Consider the following 22034-nt stretch of genomic DNA (forward strand, 5'->3'; position numbering starts at 1 on the left):
GTTTGTGAAGGGTGCTGAGAGTTGTTAGGAGACCCCTTTTCTCCTCAGTGAGCTACAATTACCAGAGTTCTCTGGGGAAAGGGATTGATTGTTAAACCTATCTGGGAACTATAGCTCTGTGAAGGGAATAGGGGTCTCTCAACAACTCTCAGCACCCCTAACAAACTACAGAGCAGAGGGGGCCTAAGGCTGGCTTTGCATGATGGTTGCTTAGATCTTTCCAGTTCATTTGGACAGCAAAAAGCAGCATGGTAACTGGTAGGCCTTGTACATACTGCAGGTGTTGGGCATGTGACCCTGCAGTTCTAACACTTGCAAACCGCTTTGATCTGGAAACAACCCAAGGTAATGGAGCAATACAGAGTAGGGTTGCCAGGCTCAGGGCCTGAGACTGATCCTGTATCTTTAGGAGAAGAGAAAGTCAGCCAAGTGCAGGTGTTCTTGTAACACTGTGACGGGAAAAACCACAAGGTGGAATTCTCCCTTCCCCCTGCACAACTTTTAAAGCTACAGAAGACCTCTTGGTTGCCAGGCCCGGCCTCTAGGAGGTCTTCTGTATCTTTAAAAGTTGTGCAGGGGGGGAAGGGAGAATTCCACCTTGTGGTTTTTCCCATTACAGTGTTACAAGAATACCTGCACTTGGCTGACTTTCTCTTCTCCTAAAGATACAGGATCAGCCTCAGGCCCTGAACCTGGCAAACCTAATACAGAACCCTGGGCTCTATAGCTAATCCAGCCTTCGCCATATTTTTGCCCTGCATGTCACAACTTTTACATAGCAGCTGTAATCCAGGTCCATCTCAATCAACAGGAGCTTTACCACACTGATTTCAGTGGTATATGGATTGCACCTGCTGTGAAATTGGCTGAAAGTGTCTTACCCCTTATATGCCTAGTCGATCACTGTGCTCTGTAGGTGAAGGCCTTCTGGAGATACCATCTTATCAGGAGGTCCATTCTGCACAACATAGGAAGTGGACCTTTAGTGTTGTGGCATCTACCCTTTGGAATTCCCTCCCCTTAAATATTAGACAGACACCATCTCTGTTATCTTTTCCTCTCTCAACAAGCCTTTTAAGTGGAGACCTTATCCCAGTCTGCATCTGTGTTGGAATTGCTTTTTTAAAATGTTTTGTTTTTAAGATGTTTTAAGAAGTTTTTAGTGTTTTGTCTCTTGTTTGACACCCTGGGCTCCTTTTGGAAGGAAATCATCTTGGGCCTCTTTTGGGCCCATCTTTTGGCAGATAAAGCAAGTAGTGTAAAGACTTTCTGAGAGTTAGAAGGGCAAGGTTATCTCAGAGCTTGGAAGTAACTTGTTACAAATCATGAGTTACTTGTAATTTATTAATTTTTTGATTAACAAATGGGTAACTTTGTTACATTTTGCTTGTAACAGAACAAGTGGTAATTTCATTACTTTTCAGCTGCAACTGTAACATTTCCAGAGTTACTTTTATATGTTATTTGGGGGGGAATGCAGGGGAAGTCTTCTGCTGTTGTGACTGGTGGATGAAAGATATGTGCCTCATACTGGGCTTCTGCGCAGCATTGCTCTTCCCTTGTGCTCTGTGTTAGGAAGCCACGAGGGAGGAAGTGGAGAGCCAGATGGTGTGGAGTGGAGAGAGAGAGAAAAAATTGTTTCAAGAATGGACGGTGGTGGAGAAAGAAGGAGTGGAGGGCGAAAGCCTGAGGGCAAGGATGAAGGAGGAGGTGGCAGCAGCAGAATGGAGGTGAGCAGCTCTGTGTGTGTGTGTGTTAGGGTTACCAGACCTTTCTGGCTTTCAGGGGTGATCTCTGGACTCACTCCGGATGTCACTCACCCTCTCCCCACTGCCTGCCTGCGAGCACACTGGCCCTACCCCCTGCTCGCTCACTCCCTCACTCGTCCTACCACCCCACCCCTACTCTCTTGTCCCTCCTTGCTCGGCCACCCCCTCTCGCACACTCCCTCACTCGTCCTACCGCCCCCACCCTTGCTCTCTTGCCCCCTCTCACACACTCCCTCACTTGTCCTACCACCCCACCCCTGCTCTCTTGTCCTTGCTCGCTCAGCCACCCCCTCTCACACACTCCCTCACTCGTTCTACCACCCCCACTCTCTTGCCCCTGCTTGCTTGGCCACCCCTGCTTGCACACTCCCTTGCTCGTCCTCAGGCACACCCACCCCCCGCTCTCTTGCTCCTGCTCGCTCAGCCCCCCTGCTCGCTCACTCCCTCACTCATCCTAATGCCCCCACCCCCTGCTCACTTGCTCACTCCCTCACTCGTCCTAACACCCCACCCCCACAATCTTGCCCCTGCTCGCACACTCCCTCACGTCCTACCACCCCCGCCCCTGCTCTCTTGCCCCCACTTGCTTTGAAGCCATGAGAGACTATAGCTTACCACCTCATGGCTCACTCTGTATTTCAAAAGTATTCTGCAAATGTTGTAGCCTTTGAACTACAACTCCCATCAGCCCCAGCCAGCATGTTGATGGGGGTTATAATCCAGGCAGAACATCCAGAGGTCGCCAAATTGGTGAAGGATGATCTAACAATATCTGTGAGGTCACTGGTAAGAAGCATGATCATTCTCCTCTTCCAATGCCACTTGTGAACTTGTCAAAGTTTTTTTTTTAATGAGAAGCTGAGCTCTCCTCCATTGGTAAAACTCAAGCAGGGGAACACTGTTGCTGGTTTTTATTCCTTCTTTCACAAACTCATTCATTCAAATATTTACAACATGCCCTTCTGGTGCATTTGTGTTCATCAGAACAACCTACTATAATTAAAAAAAAAATAGTAAAACAAAATAAAAACCAAGTAATATATGGAAAGGCTTATTATAAACAGGTTTTTAAGGTTGTTTTTTTAATTTACTGTGAAAGAAATCGGTTCCTGTCATATTATGAAACCTCCACCTCACGGCATTGGAAATCTCTGCCATTATTTGACATTTTTTTCATCTTTCTTTAACCTGATTATCTGCCTGCATCTTACACACTCCCCTGTCTCTAGCAGCAGGTTATCCTTCTGAAAGAATACTAGCTTACTTTACATTGTCCGGGAGCAAGATAACAGGCCACCAGGGATGACCTATGCTACCAACAGTACAGCAAAAACACACAAAGTCAAGATTAATTTGGGCAGGAGGTTTTTACTTGTGAAAGTGCAATCCTATGCATGCTTACTCAGAAGTAGGGATGGGAGAGAAATTTGATTCAGTTCACATTTAAAGGTGAACCAAATTTGCAGTTTCTGAAACAATACGCACACCAAAAGCAGGACATCCTTTGAAATACACACTTCTCCAAATTTTGCAGTGCAGCTCTTCATCTACATATTATGTATAAAAACGCATGTATTTGGGGAAAGTGTGTGTACAAATACATAAATTAGCAAAAATAACATTGAAATATACATTGTGTTGGGAACAATAAAAATATTAGGGAAATATGTTTTGCAAAAATGCATATGTTCGTCTATTAGGAGAAATTTGAACTAAAATGCTTATGAATTTTTACAGTTTTTTTAAAGAAGAAGAATGGCAAATTGATGTGGAAATAAAGAGAACTGAACTCACATTGGAAAAATGAGATGCTGAGAGAAACAAAAATGGACACATTAGCCCAGCCCTACTAAAAAAAAGTAATTCCTGCTGTGCTCAGTGGGACTTATGTTCTAATAAGCAGAGCTTGGAAGGAATTAATTACAAGGAACAAATTATTTCTAATTCATTACTTTTTTGAGGAATGAGTGGGTAATTCCTTTACACTTTGATTGTAATAGAACTAGGAATAATTTTATTACTTTTGTGGAGTAATTATAATGTTTTCAGCATTACGTTTGGGCATTACTTGGCAGGGAGGAAGCAGGGGAAGTCTTCTGCTCTTCTAATTTGTGGACGAAAATCATGTGCCTCAAACTGGGCTTCTGTGTGTGTGTGTGTGTGTGTGTGTGTGTGTGTGTGTGTGTGTGTGTGTGTGTGTGTGTGTGTGTGTGTGTGTGTGTGTGTGTGTGGTGTGTGTGTGTGGTGTGTGTGTGTGGTGTGTGTGTGTGGTGTGTGTGTGTGGTGTGTGTGTGTGGTGTGTGTGTGTGGTGTGTGTGTGTGGTGTGTGTGTGTGTGTGTGTGTGTGTGTGTGTGTGTGTGTGTGTCAGTCACACAAAGTGGCCTCTGACACCCTCTCTGGCTACTGTGCTGCATTTGCAGTATTTTCACTTTTTTGCATCTCAGGGGAAAATGTTTGCTTGGGTGAGTGTCCCTTAGTTGGGGGCAGGGCAGGGTCCAGGAGGTGGTTAAGTGAGAGAGATTATGCTTGTTGGCGGGGGGGGGAGGCGTTGCACTTGGTTTGATGTACAAAGATCTGAGTAGTGGCCTCTACCTCCCTCCCCACCTCTCTTACCAGCGGAGAGACCACCACTGCTATCTTATGGATAAAAAGAATTATTCTACTACCTCTGTATGTGTGTGTTTATTTTTAATGTTGTTTTAGGCTACTTAGATGTGCAGCAGCCAAGGCCAGCACCTTGTAAGCATTTTTTTAAAAAAAGTAACTGAAATGTAATTGCATTGATTACTTTTGAGAAAAAGTCAAGTAATCAGTTACTTTCAGAGCAATTGTAATTGTAATGGTAATTACTACGTTTTTGGGCCATGTAATTGTAACTGTAACTTATTACTTTTTAAAAGGAATCTTCCGAGCTCTGGGTTATCTCTCCTTGCCACAGAATCTTCTACTGCTCTTCTGGGATATGTTGCATCTGTGTCCACAAAAGCAGCCGCAGAGCACCCAGAAGAAAACATCCTGTCCCAAACACATTCATCCTGCCCTTCTTTCCAAAGGAACCCAGACAGCAAACAACAAAACTATATGAAGATTTAAAAAACATTTGAAAGCAGCTGAGTATCTTCATGACTAAATAGCTTCAAGGTTGCCAGGAATTAGGAACATAGGAAGCTGCCTTAGACTGAGTCAGACCGCTGGTTCATCTAGCTGAGCGCCGTCGACAATGACTGGCAGCAGCTCTCTAGGGTTTCAAAGAGGATATATTCCCAGCCACAAGCAGTTTGCCAGCTGGAGCAGAGCCACTATGCTAGCTTCCTAGCAGGGGGGTTGCTGTCGCTTCCCTGCAAGGAAAGGGGGACAAAGCAACAGGAAGGTTTGCATGGTGCAAATGCACCAGCAGAGGTAAGCCAGCACTCTTCCCGGTATACCTGCACCAAGCTGACCTCCTCTCTTCCGTGCCCCTCTTCCTCTCAGTATGTAACAGCAACATACCTGTCAGGAAACTAGTGTAGTGGCTCCGCCCCACCCGATAAGCCGCTTCTGTTCCCAGCCTTAACAGAAGATGCCAGGGACTGAACAAGGGACCTTCTGCATGCAAAGCAGATGCACTGCCGCCGAGCTATGGTCCTTCTCCCATTGCTGACTAGGATGACTCCAGCCTCTAACCTCAGTGCACGGTCCTGGCACTGGCAGATCTGCTTCAGTTCCTGCCTGCCTGGGGTGGGTGGGTGTGCTCTGTTTTAAGAGGCAGGGTCCCTTTCTGCTGCTTCAAGCACAGTCATCCAGAGCTGGCAAACGTGCAAGGGTAGCATCTATCTGCCAGTGAATGTGGGTTCTGTTTCAAGCAAGAGCCTGGAGCCCTTCCAGCCAGCAATTCTGACTGGTACACAGAACAAACTTTTCCTCAATTGAGCCAAAGGTGGAGTTCTGATTGGTGGCTCCACTCAGGATCTGGTGCAATCAGATGGAACGACTGCCAGAATAGAGCCACAGGAGCAAGGTTGTGTGAACACACCTATAAATTGCACTCTTCACTATAAAAAGTACTCTTGGATAGTAGGCCACTGCCTGGTCCTCAATTTTAATGGGATTCACAGCAGCTCAGAATTTAATTACCCTTAAAACCTACATACCCCACAGTTTCCACCATTTTTTCACAGAGCTGAGTTCCTAATAAAACTTGGCATTTGATTAATCTGAAACCCTTTTTTGTCAGCATGGCAGGATACATCAGCTCTCTAAAGGAAAGCCAGAGAAAAGTCCTGCTTTTTCATGCATCTGCTGCTACTGCATGCTGACTCTGAAAATTGGTTCCTGATAGGAGGATGACTCAACAGGCTAATCTCATTTTCAGGGTGGAGTTCAGTTCTTTATCATATGTTACACCTAATGACATTTCTATGTCTTATCATTTTTCCCCACTGCCCTGTTTATGTGAATACGTAGAAAAGATTCAACTTTTTTAGCCTATCTTACAGCTCAATTTTTTAAAAAGGAGGCTTACTTTCATGCCTTATTCATGGACTTTAGCAAGTTTTTTTCCAGAAAACATCCCCTCTCTTTCAGATTAAAGCAACACCCGCATAGCTATGACAGAGACAACTGCAAGTTTTAATATCATGTACTGAACAGTTGTCTCACAGATAACTTATGGAGTTTTGCACTGATGACATAGAGAAGCATTTTATTTCTAAACTCTTGTTTAGAGTTAAGGCCAAACTATACATAATGCCATTAACACCATCAATAATTTCATGAATTGCATAAATGACTTTGTGAGCATTTTGATCGGCGGCTGGGCCTTTAATCCTCTGCATCCCACTGTAGTCCTCCTCTGGATCAGCCCACACACACACACACACACACTATTTGCAGTGAGGAGGGAACTGCATTAGATGGGTGGTGTTTTCTAATGCAAATAGCTCTCAATACTTGTAATTTACTTTTTAAAAGCCCAGGGCCTTTTCCATTGCTTCCTTTATTAGAGAGCATTATTTGACAACTAAAAGGACTTTCTTAGCAATAGTTCTCCAGCTATGGAATGCCCTCCCTAAAGAGGTTCACTTGGTGCCTATGTAACCCATGCTTCAGTTGTTGTTTCCAGTATTGTTAAAAGAGTGATAAATACAGCATGCCTGTGCTTGCTGAAATTGTAATTTCTTTACTGCTATGAAGCAATAGCAGCCATATTGTTATAGTATTAAGAGTATTATTATTTATCTGTTCTGATAATATATGAGAACTATTTTTTTCTTCAATATATATTTAATTTTGATCCTTGCTGTTGTTGTTTTTACTGCAACTATGGATGGGAATCACACTGTCAGAAAAGACTGAACCCACCCACTTCTCCCATTTAATGTAGGGATGTTTTGTGGGTTACACCTACATTGCAATCCAGAAAAATTTATTCATTGGGGAATTTTAGTTTGTTGTAAATGTTCCTTCTTAAGGATTTTAAACAACATTAAAACTTGATTGCGAGCACTTTGCAAGGGGCTTCACAAGACCTATCTTGTGTAATGCTTTACCAAGGGCTTCCCAAAACCTGAAAATCAGCTGATTGTTGCGTACTGCAAAGTGCTATATTGTGTAGCATTTTGCAAGGGCTCTGCAAGACCCGATGATCAGCTGATCATCAGGACTTGCAAAGGTCTATGCACAGCATTTTACATAGGGCTTGGAAGATGATGCTGATCAATTGATGGGTGGTGCCTGCAAACCCCCTTTCAGCTGAGCCAGGCCTTTACCCACCCCACATCTGACATCATATATGACATCAAGTGTAGGTAGGCATCAAAATGGCCTCTCTAGCCAAATGGAAAGCCTAATTAGGCTTGCGGGCCTAAGGTTTCCTGCCACGTAATACATTATAATGTTTTCTAGTTTTTTTAAACATTCTAGCTATCCATAGCTGCAGACAATTTAATCCAATGGAGAATCACTGAAATCAGTGTATTGCCACTTAGATAGACCTTATTGCTTCATTATCTGCTGTGTTGGGCTTTCCCCCCCCTTTTCACTAAACAAGTGAAAAATGAGAAGTATAGTTATCATACTGGCACCACAAAAGTTCAAATAATTTTACTGCCTACTCCATTAAAACCCATTTCATTTCAGTGGTTTGTAGCCTGGCAATAAAACTGCACTTTCACAATGGAAACATGCACCCATGCACAAAGATCAGACCAAGAGTGAATTATTCATACTGAGAAACAAAATATGTGCTCTTCAGGTTAGATCTGTCATACACACAGTATAAGTCAGATCTCTCTCTCTTACACACACACACACACACTCACACACACACTCACACACCTAAAATGGATTAGTTCTAACATTTTTCCTCAACCCTGCACATGCAAGAGTACTAGATCATGGCATAGCATCCTTCAAGAGAGGCACAGTAGGACAAAATGCCACTGGATAGACTCAGAGTGAGGAGCACTGCTGTTGCTTTCAAATGTCAGGGGAAAAAATTATTTAAAGAGAGAGAGAGAGAGTCCTCTACTACTGACTTAATATATTTAAGAATTCCATCAGCCCACTCCTGAAAATGCAGAAAGTAAATGAGGCTGCATGGGTGGGGAGGCACTTCTGGCTCTGCAGTAAAGTGCACCATTTTAAGAAGAACGGAAGGATATAAATGAAATATATAAACAGAATTGGCACTACTAGTTATGACTTAGGGCTTTGCTGAAACCACATACTGGTTTTCGTAAATATTTTCAGCAGTGCCAGAAAGTGTCCCCCACTCCAACTATTGCTCTGATTTCTTCTAAGGTGTTCTATCCAGGAAGCATGACCCTCACTCTAAACTGAATGATGTCAGCAGCCATCATGACATTATCAAATTCCCTACCTTGTTCCTGATGTTCCAAGTCTCCCCACACTTTCCTTTTAACTCTCCATGATCAGGGACTTAAAGGAACGGGGGAAACCTGAAAAAGAGTTTTCCAAGTCTCCTGTTCCCCCTTTAAGTCCCCAATATCAGAGCACGAAAAGGGAAATGCAGGGAGACTTAGAAAAGGTTTTAAGACAGGAGTGCAGGAGCTGTCTTAAAGCCTTTGCAAAAGCATCTTTAAAATAGCTTGTGTGTAAGAGCTGCTTCAAAAGTGCTTTTGCACAGGGCTTTAATCCCTGCTCAACTGATAGAGGAATTAAATCCTGCTACTTTGGCGTGCGATCTTGTTCCCTACTGGGAACAGGATTGCACAGCCAAGGCAGGATTAAACCCTGTCCTCCTGCCCATGGTGGGTGGGCGGGCATGGTTTGGAGAAAATGGCCTCACAGGCCAAAGTGGACCCTCTGGGGGGCCCTGGCCTATGCCAACACCCCAAGTCAATTTATTACAACATCCATACACTGAAACTGATATTTTCCATCTGTGCATCCACCTTAAATACTATGTAAATATATACCTATCGTCGTGATGACGGTTCCAGCAAAGAAAAAGGCACTTCCGAGGTCCCAGTGGCTGCTGCTGTTAGAAGGATCTCCAACAGGATTGACTCCTGCATTGGTAGCATTAATGAGCCGCTGTAAAGAAATTTATAGTAAAATTAGCCAGAAGAATACTTTATGGTTAAAGATAGCACAGCTGGAGACAGGCCTCAATAGAAATTTAGGAACTAGGAAGCTGTTTGTATCAGGTCAGATTTATTGTCCACCTACCGCAACACAAACTGCTTTGACTGGCAGCAGGTCTCCAGGCAGAGGTATTTCCCATTCACCTGCTACCTGATCTTTTTAACTGGGGATGCCAAGGATTCAACCTGAGACCCTCTGCATGCAAAACATGTATTCAGCCACTGAGCCACAGCCCCTCTTAACTTGCTATCCAAACAGCACTGAGAAATTGGGCAGCACAGAAATATGAACAGACACACTCGGAAAGTGCAATAATGTCTTCATCTCATTTATATGTAATCATCACCATCACCACAAACCATTTATATCACCACAAAACAGTTATATAGCATTCTGAACACTTCATACACATTATCTCAATAGCCCTTAGAAATCCCAATATAGTAAATGCATATTATTATTGCAGATGGGGAAGAAAGGGTCAAACCAAACATGGTGAAGGCCATGGGTAAAGCACCTGCCTGTGTAAGCATTCAGTGTGTGTCCTACCATGTTTTAATGTGCTTACTGTGTTGAACTTCCCATTTGCATATAGAAGGGGTAGCCCAAGTAGCTCCCTCCAGAGACTGTGGAATACAATTCCCACCATCTCTGACCGTTGACCATGCCATGAATGCAACCCAGGATCAGAGTGGGAAAGGACAGAAACCAAGGCATTTTCATCAGTTTCCAAAATGATTTAGGAATTCATTTATTCAAAAGATCTCAGTCATACAACACATTCACGCATGCTGTGCAGGGATACAGTTAGCAAAGACAGTTGCTGTGTCTAACTAGATGGCCAGTCTGGTAGCACACACAGACATATAAAGGGGGTGCTGATGGAGTCTTCATAGTGAACACAAGAGCTGCAGAGGTCTTTGCTCCAAAATTAGTCTGTCCCCAGTATTTTTATACTATCTTTTGTGCAACATTGCAATGATGTTTGTGCAATGATTGCAGACATTCTCTGGACTGCAAAACTGATGTGCTCCTCACATGCCTTCCTCAGATTGCAAGGCCTTTGCATGATCTTCAGGACCCTGTCAGGTGCCTCTAGGCTAACAGCTGCCTCTAGATAATGGGCACAACAGTCCTAAAATGGGACATTCTTTTCCCAGTGGATGTTGTTTCACCATCTCATAGTGATATTTTAAGCCCGGTTTATTTAAGATAGCCATCAGCAAACGTTCCTGTTTGGTAATCTTGTACAGAGCTTACATTCATTCAAAAAACAAAACAAAAAATCACTCATCCATCTTCATTCATACAAAATAGTAATATTACACAAATACACTCACAAAATCTTCAGATTCATTTTGCAAAATAATATCTGACTTATTATGGTATGTTACAACCATGTTAGCTGATGCTGATGGGAACTGTGGCCCACAACATCTGGAGGGTATCACATTGTCTACCCTTGCCATTAGTATGCTAGGATATTGTGGCCTGGTTAGGCACACAGCTGGCTCACCCCCCAAAAAATGGCAAGTAATTTGAATGTGAGAGATTGAGTGGAATAGTTATGTAGAAAAGCCCTTTGCCAGTTTTGATACTGAGGCTGAGAGAATGATGGCTTCCCACGAGTGAGGTGGGATGTGAATGAGGAACACAGGTCTGACCTGCTAACCCTAGTATTTATTTCTTAAAAGTACAAATACCATAAATGCTCAAGGTGGCTTGCAATCTAAGCAGCCCACTAAAGACAACAACAATAAAACACCCACATCAGTGATAAAAGTAAGAACAGGCAGCAGCTCATGCACTCCAGTTCAAGCTTCAGGAAGATGAAAGGCAACAGTCTGGCAATTGTCCCAGCACAATTGTCAGAAGATCATCAGAGAGAGAACAAGATGGGTATCCCTTGGCAGGGCCTCCCAAAGTCTAGGTACAGTGACAGAGAAGGACTTCCCCTCCATCCCACCCAAGCACAACTCTAATAGGATGAGGAGAGCCTCAAAAAAAAAGGTCTCAGTGGTCAGGGTGGCTTATATCGGGGAAGTCCAGTATCAGGGAAGGGGCGTAGCTCAGTGGTAGAGCATCTGCTTTGCATGCAGATGGTCCCAGGTTCAATCCCCCGCATCTTTGGGCAGGGCTAGGAGAAACCCTGGACATTCACTGCCAGTCAGTGTAGATGCCACTCAGTTAGGGGGACCAATGGTCTGACTCAATATAAGGCAGCTTCCTATGTTCCTAAGTATCCTGTTCCCAAATGCTAATCCTTTGGATCCTTTAATTATCTCTGAATAGTTAATTACCCTAAAATCTAAGTAATTAAACAAGAGAAAGGAAAAGATGGGAGGGAAAGAAATTAACAGGGAAGGAGAAGGTTAGATGTATATCTCCTATGTTCCCACCTGTATCGGGGGGGGGGGAATTCGTTTGTTATACAGCAAAATCTAGGAGTGCAGAGAGCATTCTATTTATTTACCCAGAAGAGCATCAATTAGCCCAATTGACAGCTAGGGGTGACAGATGGGTCATGACACGCTGTGACCTAAACTGGTGTCACTTATGCCAGAGGATCAGTTGTCCTCTCCTTTCCAGAGGCAGCATGGTGTGCTAGAACCACATCTGTGGCCACACAGCCTAACATGTTTGCCCAGCCAAAGGTGCAAAGCATCTGTAGGAATTACAGACATGCACTACAGGCAGCTTGCGGCTTCTCCCTTATGACAAATGTACCACAGTTTCTGACTGCATTTTTTCCCTTCACAAATTCAGAGCAGTTTTATTTCTGTCTCTAAGGATTAACTCAATTAAAGCATTTTTTCTTCCTCAAAAACAATGCAGATGGAAAAAGCGTGAGAGCCAGGTGGACTAAAGTGTGCTTGCTGTTAAATATGGAACCTTTCTCAACCCAAGGGCTACATTCTCTCAGATTCATCCTACTCAGATTAGTTATAAATTAATTTATTTTAATGGGGAGGTGATAAAAGGCATGATCCATATCCTTCAGCCAACCACTGCCAGAGGCTTCATCAGCACCACAAAATCCTTCAGTGTATTACAGTACAGGTACTTTGAAAAGCAGAATCTATTTGGGTTCTTTTGTAGTGGAATTCACTGGTATCATAATTTCTACGTTTTCATCCACAATCAAGAGATGAGGAGAAAGCTTCTTGATTAAATAGAAGGGAAGGGTGCTTCTGTACACAACATATGGGCCATGAATTGGGCATTATTATCCACTGCAATCTGTCCATTATGTCTTCTTCAGCAGTAGCTCTTCCGTGATTGCTAGTAAAGAGCAGTTGTCTTGAAGTTGAAGATTACCTACTTTTGTGATCTTATCCTGTTGACTATCAGCCCTTGAAAATATATGCCACTTCCCATGGATTGTAAGTAGCAAGTGACCCACAAGCCTGGGAAGTTCCTTAGTATTTGAAAATCACACCATCCCAGCTACCTTTCTTAACAAACTTTGCACTCATGGTAACGTAGGCTTACAGAGCTTGTGACCCAAGCAACCAGACATAGCCTATAAACTTCAGATACTGGCAACTTCTAGGCAGGCAGCCAAAACAAGCAGTTGATAGAGCTCTAGGAAATCATGGACTCTTTTCACTATTTCAGCTTTCTTAGTTTTCCCTGACTTTGATTCCTAGCCTTCATTCCAGTTCCTAAATGCTCCCTTACCCAATATGTGTTAGGCTCAACCTCAGCATGTTCTCTAAGATGCATTTTCTTAGGCTCGGATGTGCCTATTCTTCTGCCCAATGCAATGCCAGTTCTGCGTTTTGGAGGTCCCTGGGGCAGGAAACTCCATAAGCCCCCTTCCATCAGTGAGTCTATCTCCTCTCTGCAGCTAGTTGAGGGGGCTTTTGGAAGATGCTCAACTATGCTGACCTGTGACAATGTTCCCAGCCAGCCTAGCTACTGAATCTTAAGAGCTGATCTCACTGCCTCAGGTCTCTATCTTGGACTCTGCCTATTGTTTTGCTTCACTATGTAACTATACATTATGTGCTGTTCCAATATTCTTTTTACAAGCTTTCCTTATTTTTTTTGGTAGCCAATGAGGCTACAATCTGAAGGAGATACCAGTATGGGGGAAAGGATTTACTGGACCTTTGTGCTGCTGGTGGGGATGCTATACAGAGCCTTTTCAGTGGTAGTGTCTTGACTGTGGAACTCCCTCCTAAGGGATCTTAGCATGGACCCTTCTCTGAAGTCTTATGTGGGCAGTTAAGACTTTTTTTATATTTTGCCAGGTTTTAAGTTATTTTTAATCGTGCATTTATGCATCTATTTATATTTGTTATTATTCTGGCTTTTTAATGTCTGCATCTGTGTTGGAATTGCTTTTTCATATGTTCTTAAACTTTCTTTTTAAAATGTTTTTAATCTTAGAAGATGTTTTCATAGCTTTTTTAAAGTAACATTTTGAAGATGTTTTGTTTTAATGTGTTGTAGAGTTTGTTTTTATGATGTTTTAATGTTTTTAGTGCTTTTATTTGCCACCCTGGGCTCCTGCTGGGAGGAAGGGAGCAATATAAATCAAATAATAATATTTTTTAAAATATATTTATATCCCATCTCACCCTCCCATCATGGGACCCAATATGTGGTTCCCAAGCAGTCATCCTCCCAGGCACTGACCATACCCAGACCTGCTGAACTTCAGCAAGGTGGTGGCCTTGTGTACCTTCAGACCATGCCTTGAGACACACAATGAGGTTAGCATCATTGTAATCTGCCATGGAGACTCCTTTCAAGACTGAGTGGCAGTATATAAATATTTCCATTCTATAATAAATAGAAGGGGTGAAGTGCAGCAGCACAGATGGCTGTGGTTGGCTTTGTCTTATTGTGATGTCTGTCGCTCCATCCCTAGAAAATGATTTGTGTTGGAAGTACAACAGAAGGGATCATTCAGTTAGTAACCTAAGGGTTAATTCTGTTTACAGTTAGCTAGTTAACCAAGAGGGGGTGTTGAAGGTGTTGCCTAGCTACCAGTCAGAATGGCATGGTCTTTGCAGAGCTAACATGTGCTCTGACTGGGTGTAAAGTTCTGAGGGAAATTTCCCCTGTATGTTTAGTTTTTAAATATCTTCCTGCTAAGTAGCAGGCCTGACTTAAGAAAGACACAACTCTCTGTTTGTTTCTCCTCTAGTTATACCTATTCCTGTTCAATTTACTCAGTAATATTATCAGGGTTTTTTCTCTCTGAACTCCATATGCTTTATTCAAGTAACTCTCATAACAATTAGTTCTATTACTAGGGAGTGTTTTCTCACTATCTTGTTCTTTGCCACCCTGAAGGAGGGGCAGGATATAAACTGTAACAACAACAACAATATTACGGAAGTAGATGGTTTACTATGTTCTCACTATGGTGGGCCAGATGTAAAAGAGGACAGGATAGCTGCAGCTGTAATAGTAGAATAGAAAAGGGGGTTACTGTAGGCGTAGCACAGCCTTCACCAACTTAGTGCCCTCCAGATGCTTTGGACTATCACTTCCATCAGGGCTGATATGAGAGATCCAAAACACCTGGAGGGCACTAGCTTGGTAAATCCTGGTGTACATGTTTAGAGCCAGCAGGGGGCCAGACTGGGCACTGGCTAAGGGCCCCTGCTGCTGAGAGGGCCCCCTGCTGCTGGGGCTGGGCAGGTGTAGCTCCTGCTTTGCGATCTGCACTAGCAGCAGGTTGTGGAGCTTGCACCCTATGACCCAATGCTCCCAAGCAACAGGCCCCACAGTCAGCAGTGCAGGCTAGCCACATAACTTCCTGTGGCATTGTGTCAGCACATGCACGTGCATGCTCGCCATCATTCAGTATGGCAGGCATGTGCATGCAATGTGCTAATCTGCTGACACTTACCACTTCCTAAGACCCTACCCATTACCACACATTAGAATCTGTAGCAGGAAAAAAAACCTGACCATGCTTTTGTCAATACAGATGACCAAGCAAATCTGTGGTGGCAAAATCTTATCACTTGGTGAGATGCTTGTCAGCAATGGGCCAAAATGACCTGTACTAAAATCAGTGGTGGCTGGTGCCCATTGAGACGAGTAGTACGGAAGGCAGGGAGGCCAACAGTAGGGGGAGCTAGAAGCAGTGACTGGCAGAACAAACTAATTCTAGTTTTGTCCCAATTCTCCTTCCTGCTAAGTTCTACATGAGCAACTCAGGGCACTTCCAGACTGTCATTAGTTTTGGGTGGGACTCAATCACAACCAGCAAATTCAGGTTGCACAATTAAAGCTGATTTAGAGCCCCTGTGCAATAAACCTGCTCCCACAACATCAGATTTCTTGCAATAAGGAACATGATGGAAAGTGTGGGATAATGCTTGATACAACATCATGTAACCTCCCCACAAACAAATCAGAATGAATGCTCAACGAACAGGGCGTCTGGAAGTGACCAATGGAACTAAGGACGAGGAAGCTGCCAGCCAGTGCCAGACCCTAAACTGGTTGTAAGAAAGAAGGCAGGCAAGTGAGGGCTGGCTGAGAGCAGACTGGGTGGTGGTGGGGCAGTGCCCCATTCACCCTCCACTGACTAAATCTTTCCTGCCACACATTGGGTCTGTTCCACTGAAGCATTCATTTGTTGATTAAAAGTTATCAGATACTGCTATTGTGAGGATCATGAGCCAAGTAACCAAAAGAACACTATAAGTAAGTTTCAGCTTGATAAGCACTGTTCTTGCCTAGGTGTAGCTTTGAATGCATCTAGGGCAGCTTTGCTCAAGGCAAATGCTCTACTGGTTCCCTATTATTCTAAACACACTCCCCCCCCCCCGGCAGGTCAGCACTTGGTGCAATGCAGTAAGATGATGTGCCAGCTGTAGGGAAGCATCCTTTTTAAAAATGCACATGGAAGTATGATAGCAAGGTGCTTTTACACTTTTTGCAATACCACTCCCAAAAATGCCATTCCATCTTTTCACCCGCCACCTGCTTTTACTTACAATCAAAGCTTTGGGGGCACTTACGTTTAAGATAGGTGTATCTGTGAGATATATTTACCCATTTTTCAGCACCTACACAAAAATCAAACAGAAAATTTCCTTTACTGACAAAAATCCATTCCAATACTGTGTGCTTGCTTGGCCGTAAGCCATTTGATACGATAAGCAGCTAAACCTATTTAATTTACTTTTCAGAAACGATTCCCGTTTCAGCCAACAAAATGCCTAAGGACAAGAGTGAATTCCCCTGAGCCAAAGCTCGCTGAGAATACCTGGCTCATACAGTGAGAAAGCCTACCCATTCATTAGCTCAGTGATCATTCATTATCTCACTGAGGTTAACGGTAGGACACAAAAAGGACAAAATGCTCCATGCCAGGCAAAAGCAGAGTAACTACATCCAGCGCAGGCTGCAAAAATGTATGACAAACAGAGGAGAAAAAACAAGTTACACTCAGAAGAAAAGAGCCTTTGACATTCGTGTGAAGGGTCAGGACAATAATCTTTGGCCTTTTCAGTCTGGAACTTACCTTTCCCCCAATCTTCTTTCTATACCTGTATCTAACTTTCTCTTCCTCACTACCTTCCCTTCCTCTCTCTCTTTTTCTCTCATTTCCTCTCTTTCTCAAAAATAGTGGTGGTGCAACTGGTGTGACTCACCTTACGTTAAGGTGTCACACAGTTTTGGGTCACAACCCACCAGGTGAACATCAAGGATGAAGTGCTTGTTCACACTCTCCACTTTTGCCCTGGCTGCATTCATACATCATGGTAAACCATAGCTAACGCTTCACCACGAACCTGCAGGTGGCTATTGCTTTATTCCTCCCATAGCATAAGTGGGCCGGGGGAGGAACCCATTGATTTATTTTTATCAGATAATATACTTAGGGATGGCTGAGAAATTTGATTCAGTTTGCATTTAAAGCTGAATTTATCAAATCTGCACTTTCTGAAACAATATGAGAACCAAAACACAGCCATTCACACATCCAAATTTTGCAATGCAGTCCTCCAACCAGACAATGTTTACAAACATGCATATATTGGGGGGAGTGCAGAAAAACCAATATATTAGTGAAAATAACATACAAGAGTGAATTATATTAGGAGAAATTAATCACAGTCAAAGCTGCATATGAAAATGTGTCTATTCACAGAAATTGCCCTAAAACGCTGAAGAATTTTCATGAGGATTTTTTAAAAAAGAAATAAGTTACCGCAGAAATGTGGAGAACTGAATTTAAGTTGGAAAGATAAGAAACAGAGAATCAAAAATGACAGATCCTTCAATCCTTAAATATACTGCTCCTTTCAATTGTTCTGAAGCTGCACAGAAAGAGGGGGAAGCATAAATGGGGCAGCTTCAAGAGGCATCAGGGAGCACAGAAAAAGAGGTTGTGGCCACAGGGTGGAAAGTTGTGCACTTATGTTTTAGTCCTTTAGGAATTTGGATAAAACTTGATGGAACTGGCTTTGCTTTTATATTTTAACTAGCTATTTTGTAGTGCTAGTGGTAAGGGTAATCTGTTTTGCTTCGCCCCACACCCAGAATGAAGACTTGACAAATCAAGCATTTGCTAAAAGGTTATATTTATTAATATAACAAAGAAAAGCTTGCACAACTTGCATCAATCAAACCAAATAAGTGCAGGCAGGTATAATCTGTACAGGCAGGCAGGAAATCTCCTGTCTGCATCTGAGAGCCAAACCACCCCAGAGGAACTCTATCTCTCATGCAGGCTTGATGATAGGCAAATAGCATCGTCCCCTAAAGGGAGGTTGTGGGTGTGTGACCTGATCTATGCCAGCCATCCCAACTGTTCAGCATGCAGCAGGTGGCATACACTAGCTCCTAAGAGCACAAAACCAAGCTGCCCCAAGGCTGGTCAACAAAAGGAGGAGGTTGATGATGTACCTTTACCCACCATGCCTCGGGGGATTGACCGTGATAAAATCCACTTATGGGCCCACACTACATGCCAACAGGCAACAGCCAGATTAAACCCAACCCACCAGAAGCCAAATGAATGGAGAGCAGTGTAGAGTAGGGGGAAAAAGGATGCCCCAAAGACCAATCAGAAAGCACCCAAAGAAAATCCTACTCAGCCCCACATGGTGACTAGCAAAGGCCAAAGGTGGAAGGGTGGGATGCTGAAAAGAGATGAACAGGAAGTGCTTGGGGGGTGGGGCCTCATTTTATAGGAGATCAGCTCGCCCAAGTCTACTGGCCACAAGAGGCCACATGGGGAATACTCATCCCCTCTCTTCAAGAGGGAGACTTTTGCAAGGCTTCCTCCTCTAAGGGGAGGGGCATAAATTCACCCCCAACAAAAGGCTGGGAAAGGCATTGTTGCTGCTATGGAATGGTATTTCATATGTGCTTTTTTTAAAAGCGGGATATAAAGTATTAATTATTAATACTGTAAACCGCCCAGAGAGCTTCAGCTATGGGGCGGTATATAAATAAATAAATAAATAAATAAATAAAATATTGGTCCAGAAGCATCAGATGGTGCAAAGTGCCACCCTGGGCTATATAACAACAACAACAATAACAACAATAATAATAATGCGGCGGCAAGACTGCACACTGGGGCAGGGTATCGTCAACATGTCACTCCGCTACTGAAAGAATTGCACTGGCTGCCCATTTGCTACCAGGCCAAGATCAAGGTTCTAGTCTAGGTGTACAAAGCCCTATACAGCTTGGACCAGGATACCTGAAAGACCGTCTTATGCCTTATATACCCAGTCGATCACTGCAGTCTGCAGGTGAGGGCCTCCTGCAGATACAGTCTTATCAGGAGGTCTGTTCTGCACAACACAGGAAATGAACCTTTAGTGTGGCGGCACCTACCCCGTGGAATTCCCTACCCTTAAATATTAGATAAGTGCCATCTCTGTTATCTTTTTGGCGCCTATTGAAGACTTTCCTCTTTCAACAAGCCTTTTAAGTTGAGACCTTATCCCAGTCTGCGTCTGTGATGGAATGGTTTTTTAATATGTTTTTAAACCTTTTTTTAAAAACAACAACCATTTTTAACCTTTTTTAAAAAAGATTCTTGAAAGCTTTTTTAAAATGTTTTTAAAGTTGTTTTGTTTTAATGTATTTTAAACTCTGTTTTTATGAAGTTTTAAAACTTCATAAAACTGTTTTCAGTGCTTTTGTTTGCCGCCCTGGGCTCCTGCTAGGAGGAAGGGCAGGATGTAAATCAAATAAATAAATTAATTAAAATTAATAAATGCTATGTGGGACATGAAATTGGGGTTTCTCATGCCTACCAAAACAATGCTGAGAGAGAACCACAAGAAATATGCAACGAGATTGGAATTTGTGAATGCAGGGGGGGGGGAAGACATGTAATATAGTCCTTGGGGAAAATTCCGTTGCTTGGAAAAATAAGTATCTGACTTACCTATCACTGGAGGAATTAACCCTTGCATTGTGCACATTTCTTGCCTTGTAATACTCAGAGATCACAAAGCCACCTAACACATTTTCATGATGCATTGCACCTCATCAGGAAACCTGCACTAATGGCATGAGCTACAAATGGAAACATTTGCATTCTGAATATATCCAAGAAAACATATCAGTGAGGGAAGACTTCTAGCAGCCCAACCACCCCACATCAGCACCAGTCAACATAAGCTATGATGCAAAATCTTTGTTTCTTCACCAACGTTTGCGTAGGAGGTCAAAATCCACATATTTAAGAAAGTCTCTTGCACCATCCCAGCTGATTGTACCTACTCCTCTACTGCCATTCAATGCTCCCTTCTCAATCGCATCACTATCAGCCACTGATCTGTTCCTTCCTTTAATTATAATAGCAAAGAGCCTTGTGGCATGAGCTGCCATGCAAAAATGCCTATAATGACAAATCAATAGTACCACAAGCCTTTGTTGTTCTAGTTCCAACAAGCTATAATGTAATGGCTTCTGTACAGACTGTTACACTTGGACCAGAGCGATCTGTGTTTATGTCTCTGCTCAGCCATGAAGCTCAGAAGAACACCAGAAGAGCCTCCTGTATCAGGCCAGTTGCGCATTAGTCCAGTGTCCTATTCTCACAGCGACCAACCAGATGCCTATAGAAAGCCCGCAAGCAGGACCTGGGCACAACAGCACTCTCTCCTCCTGTGGTTTCCACAAACTGGGATTCAGAATACCACTCACTCATTGGATGACCTCACAATAATAACAATCTATCAATGTAACCTGATTCTAGTAAACAGAGTATCTCAGCTTGAGCTGCAATGACAAAGTATAGTGCAACTCAGGCACACATACAGAGGTTTCCAGAGTGATGATGCCTTGTTAACCTTCCATTCCATTCCAATCCATTCCAGAGTTTGGTAAGGGTGGGGGGGGAAATTATTCTGCTCTTTGCCAGAAGCCAGTGCTGCAAACTGCAGCAGTTCTGTCCATTCTTACTGAAAAGAGCCCATCCACTGAACGTTCATTTCTGCTTTTACTTTTGCAAAGGAGACCATTAGACTATGATGTCATTGCAAAATTGCCAACTGGCCACTTTTGTCCAGGCTTTGGAGTATTTTGGTGTGTTCATTCAGTTTAGCACTGAAGTGAACACTGACAAATATTCAAAATCCCCCCCTCCCAATTTCCTATTTCACCATTCAAAATCTGAACGTGGAATTTTACCTCTGTCTTTGAAATGTAAGCACTTTAGACACTGGAATGTCTTGATTAATATTAATCATGTACTAAACACCATCGTATGTCATATACCAAATGCTATCAGATACTAAATGCCATTATATGTAAACTGTGACATACTATTACATGCCAACTACAAGCCTCAGTTGCAATTCATTTTCTTCAAATCTATTGCACTCACAGGATATTTGATCCAGTGGCCATATCAGCATATACCTGTACGCCATAAACCATGGCTCACTGTGCATGGGTGAAGTGTGCCCTCTTCACTAATCCCAATTCTTCCCTACTAGTGCTAGGAAGAAACAAATTACAATCTGTGGGTCAGCATTAAGTCCTAACCAGAGATTATGTTTTGCTCCAAACAAACCATGATAATAAACCAGGGTTTGTTCTTTGCTTACCAAACATGGCTTGTTTCAGTAAAACAAACCATGATTTCTGGTTTGGATGAAATGCTAAGCTAGGGATCATGGTTCATGAGCTCGCAGGGAAGAGTGAACTGGACACAATTTGCTAATGCATAGTAAACCATGATTTATGGCTTTCAGTAATATGGGAATGTGGCCAGTGAATACGTGAATAGGCTTTCTTCTTTGAAATTCAACTAAAAATTCAACACTGCTTTTTAATTAACAAGCCCTTGTTTTCATCAAGCACACTATCAAGAACTGCTCTTTCATACAACTGGACTAGCCTAATGAGCGGTTGCTGCAGCCAATTCCTTGATGTTTTTGAAGCAATCTTAGAATGAATGAAAGTGCCAGATTAAAAACACCACTACCAAGTCTTTTGTTTACCCACAGAACACAAACAGCACGAACAACTACAGGGCAGCTTTCTGTACCCCCTCTTCCCCATGCACCATTGAGGCACTAACAGGAAAGAAAATCCATTAAAAGGCACAGAAGAGAATCAGGTCTGTGTATACTCTGGACCCCTGCTTAGTCTGACAAAGAAAGGCTCTGGAAATAAAGTCATCTATCAACTGGGAACTGCGGCAAGATGAAATACATTTCACGCAG

The 22034-nt window shown here is 43.0% G+C and overlaps 1 protein-coding gene across 1 annotated transcript in view; it reads right to left on the reverse strand.

Moving 5' to 3' along the window:
• KCNK10 (potassium two pore domain channel subfamily K member 10) overlaps positions 1–22034 on the reverse strand; it is a 104328-nt gene that overhangs the window by 33089 nt on the left and 49205 nt on the right. The window contains exon 3 of the mRNA XM_061613240.1: positions 9189–9306. Coding sequence (XP_061469224.1) covers positions 9189–9306 — 118 coding nt within the window. The remainder of the gene's footprint in view (positions 1–9188; positions 9307–22034) is intronic.

Source organism: Rhineura floridana, chromosome 2 (genome assembly GCF_030035675.1).
Source record: "Rhineura floridana isolate rRhiFlo1 chromosome 2, rRhiFlo1.hap2, whole genome shotgun sequence".
Classification (NCBI taxonomy): Eukaryota; Metazoa; Chordata; class Lepidosauria; order Squamata; family Rhineuridae; genus Rhineura; species Rhineura floridana.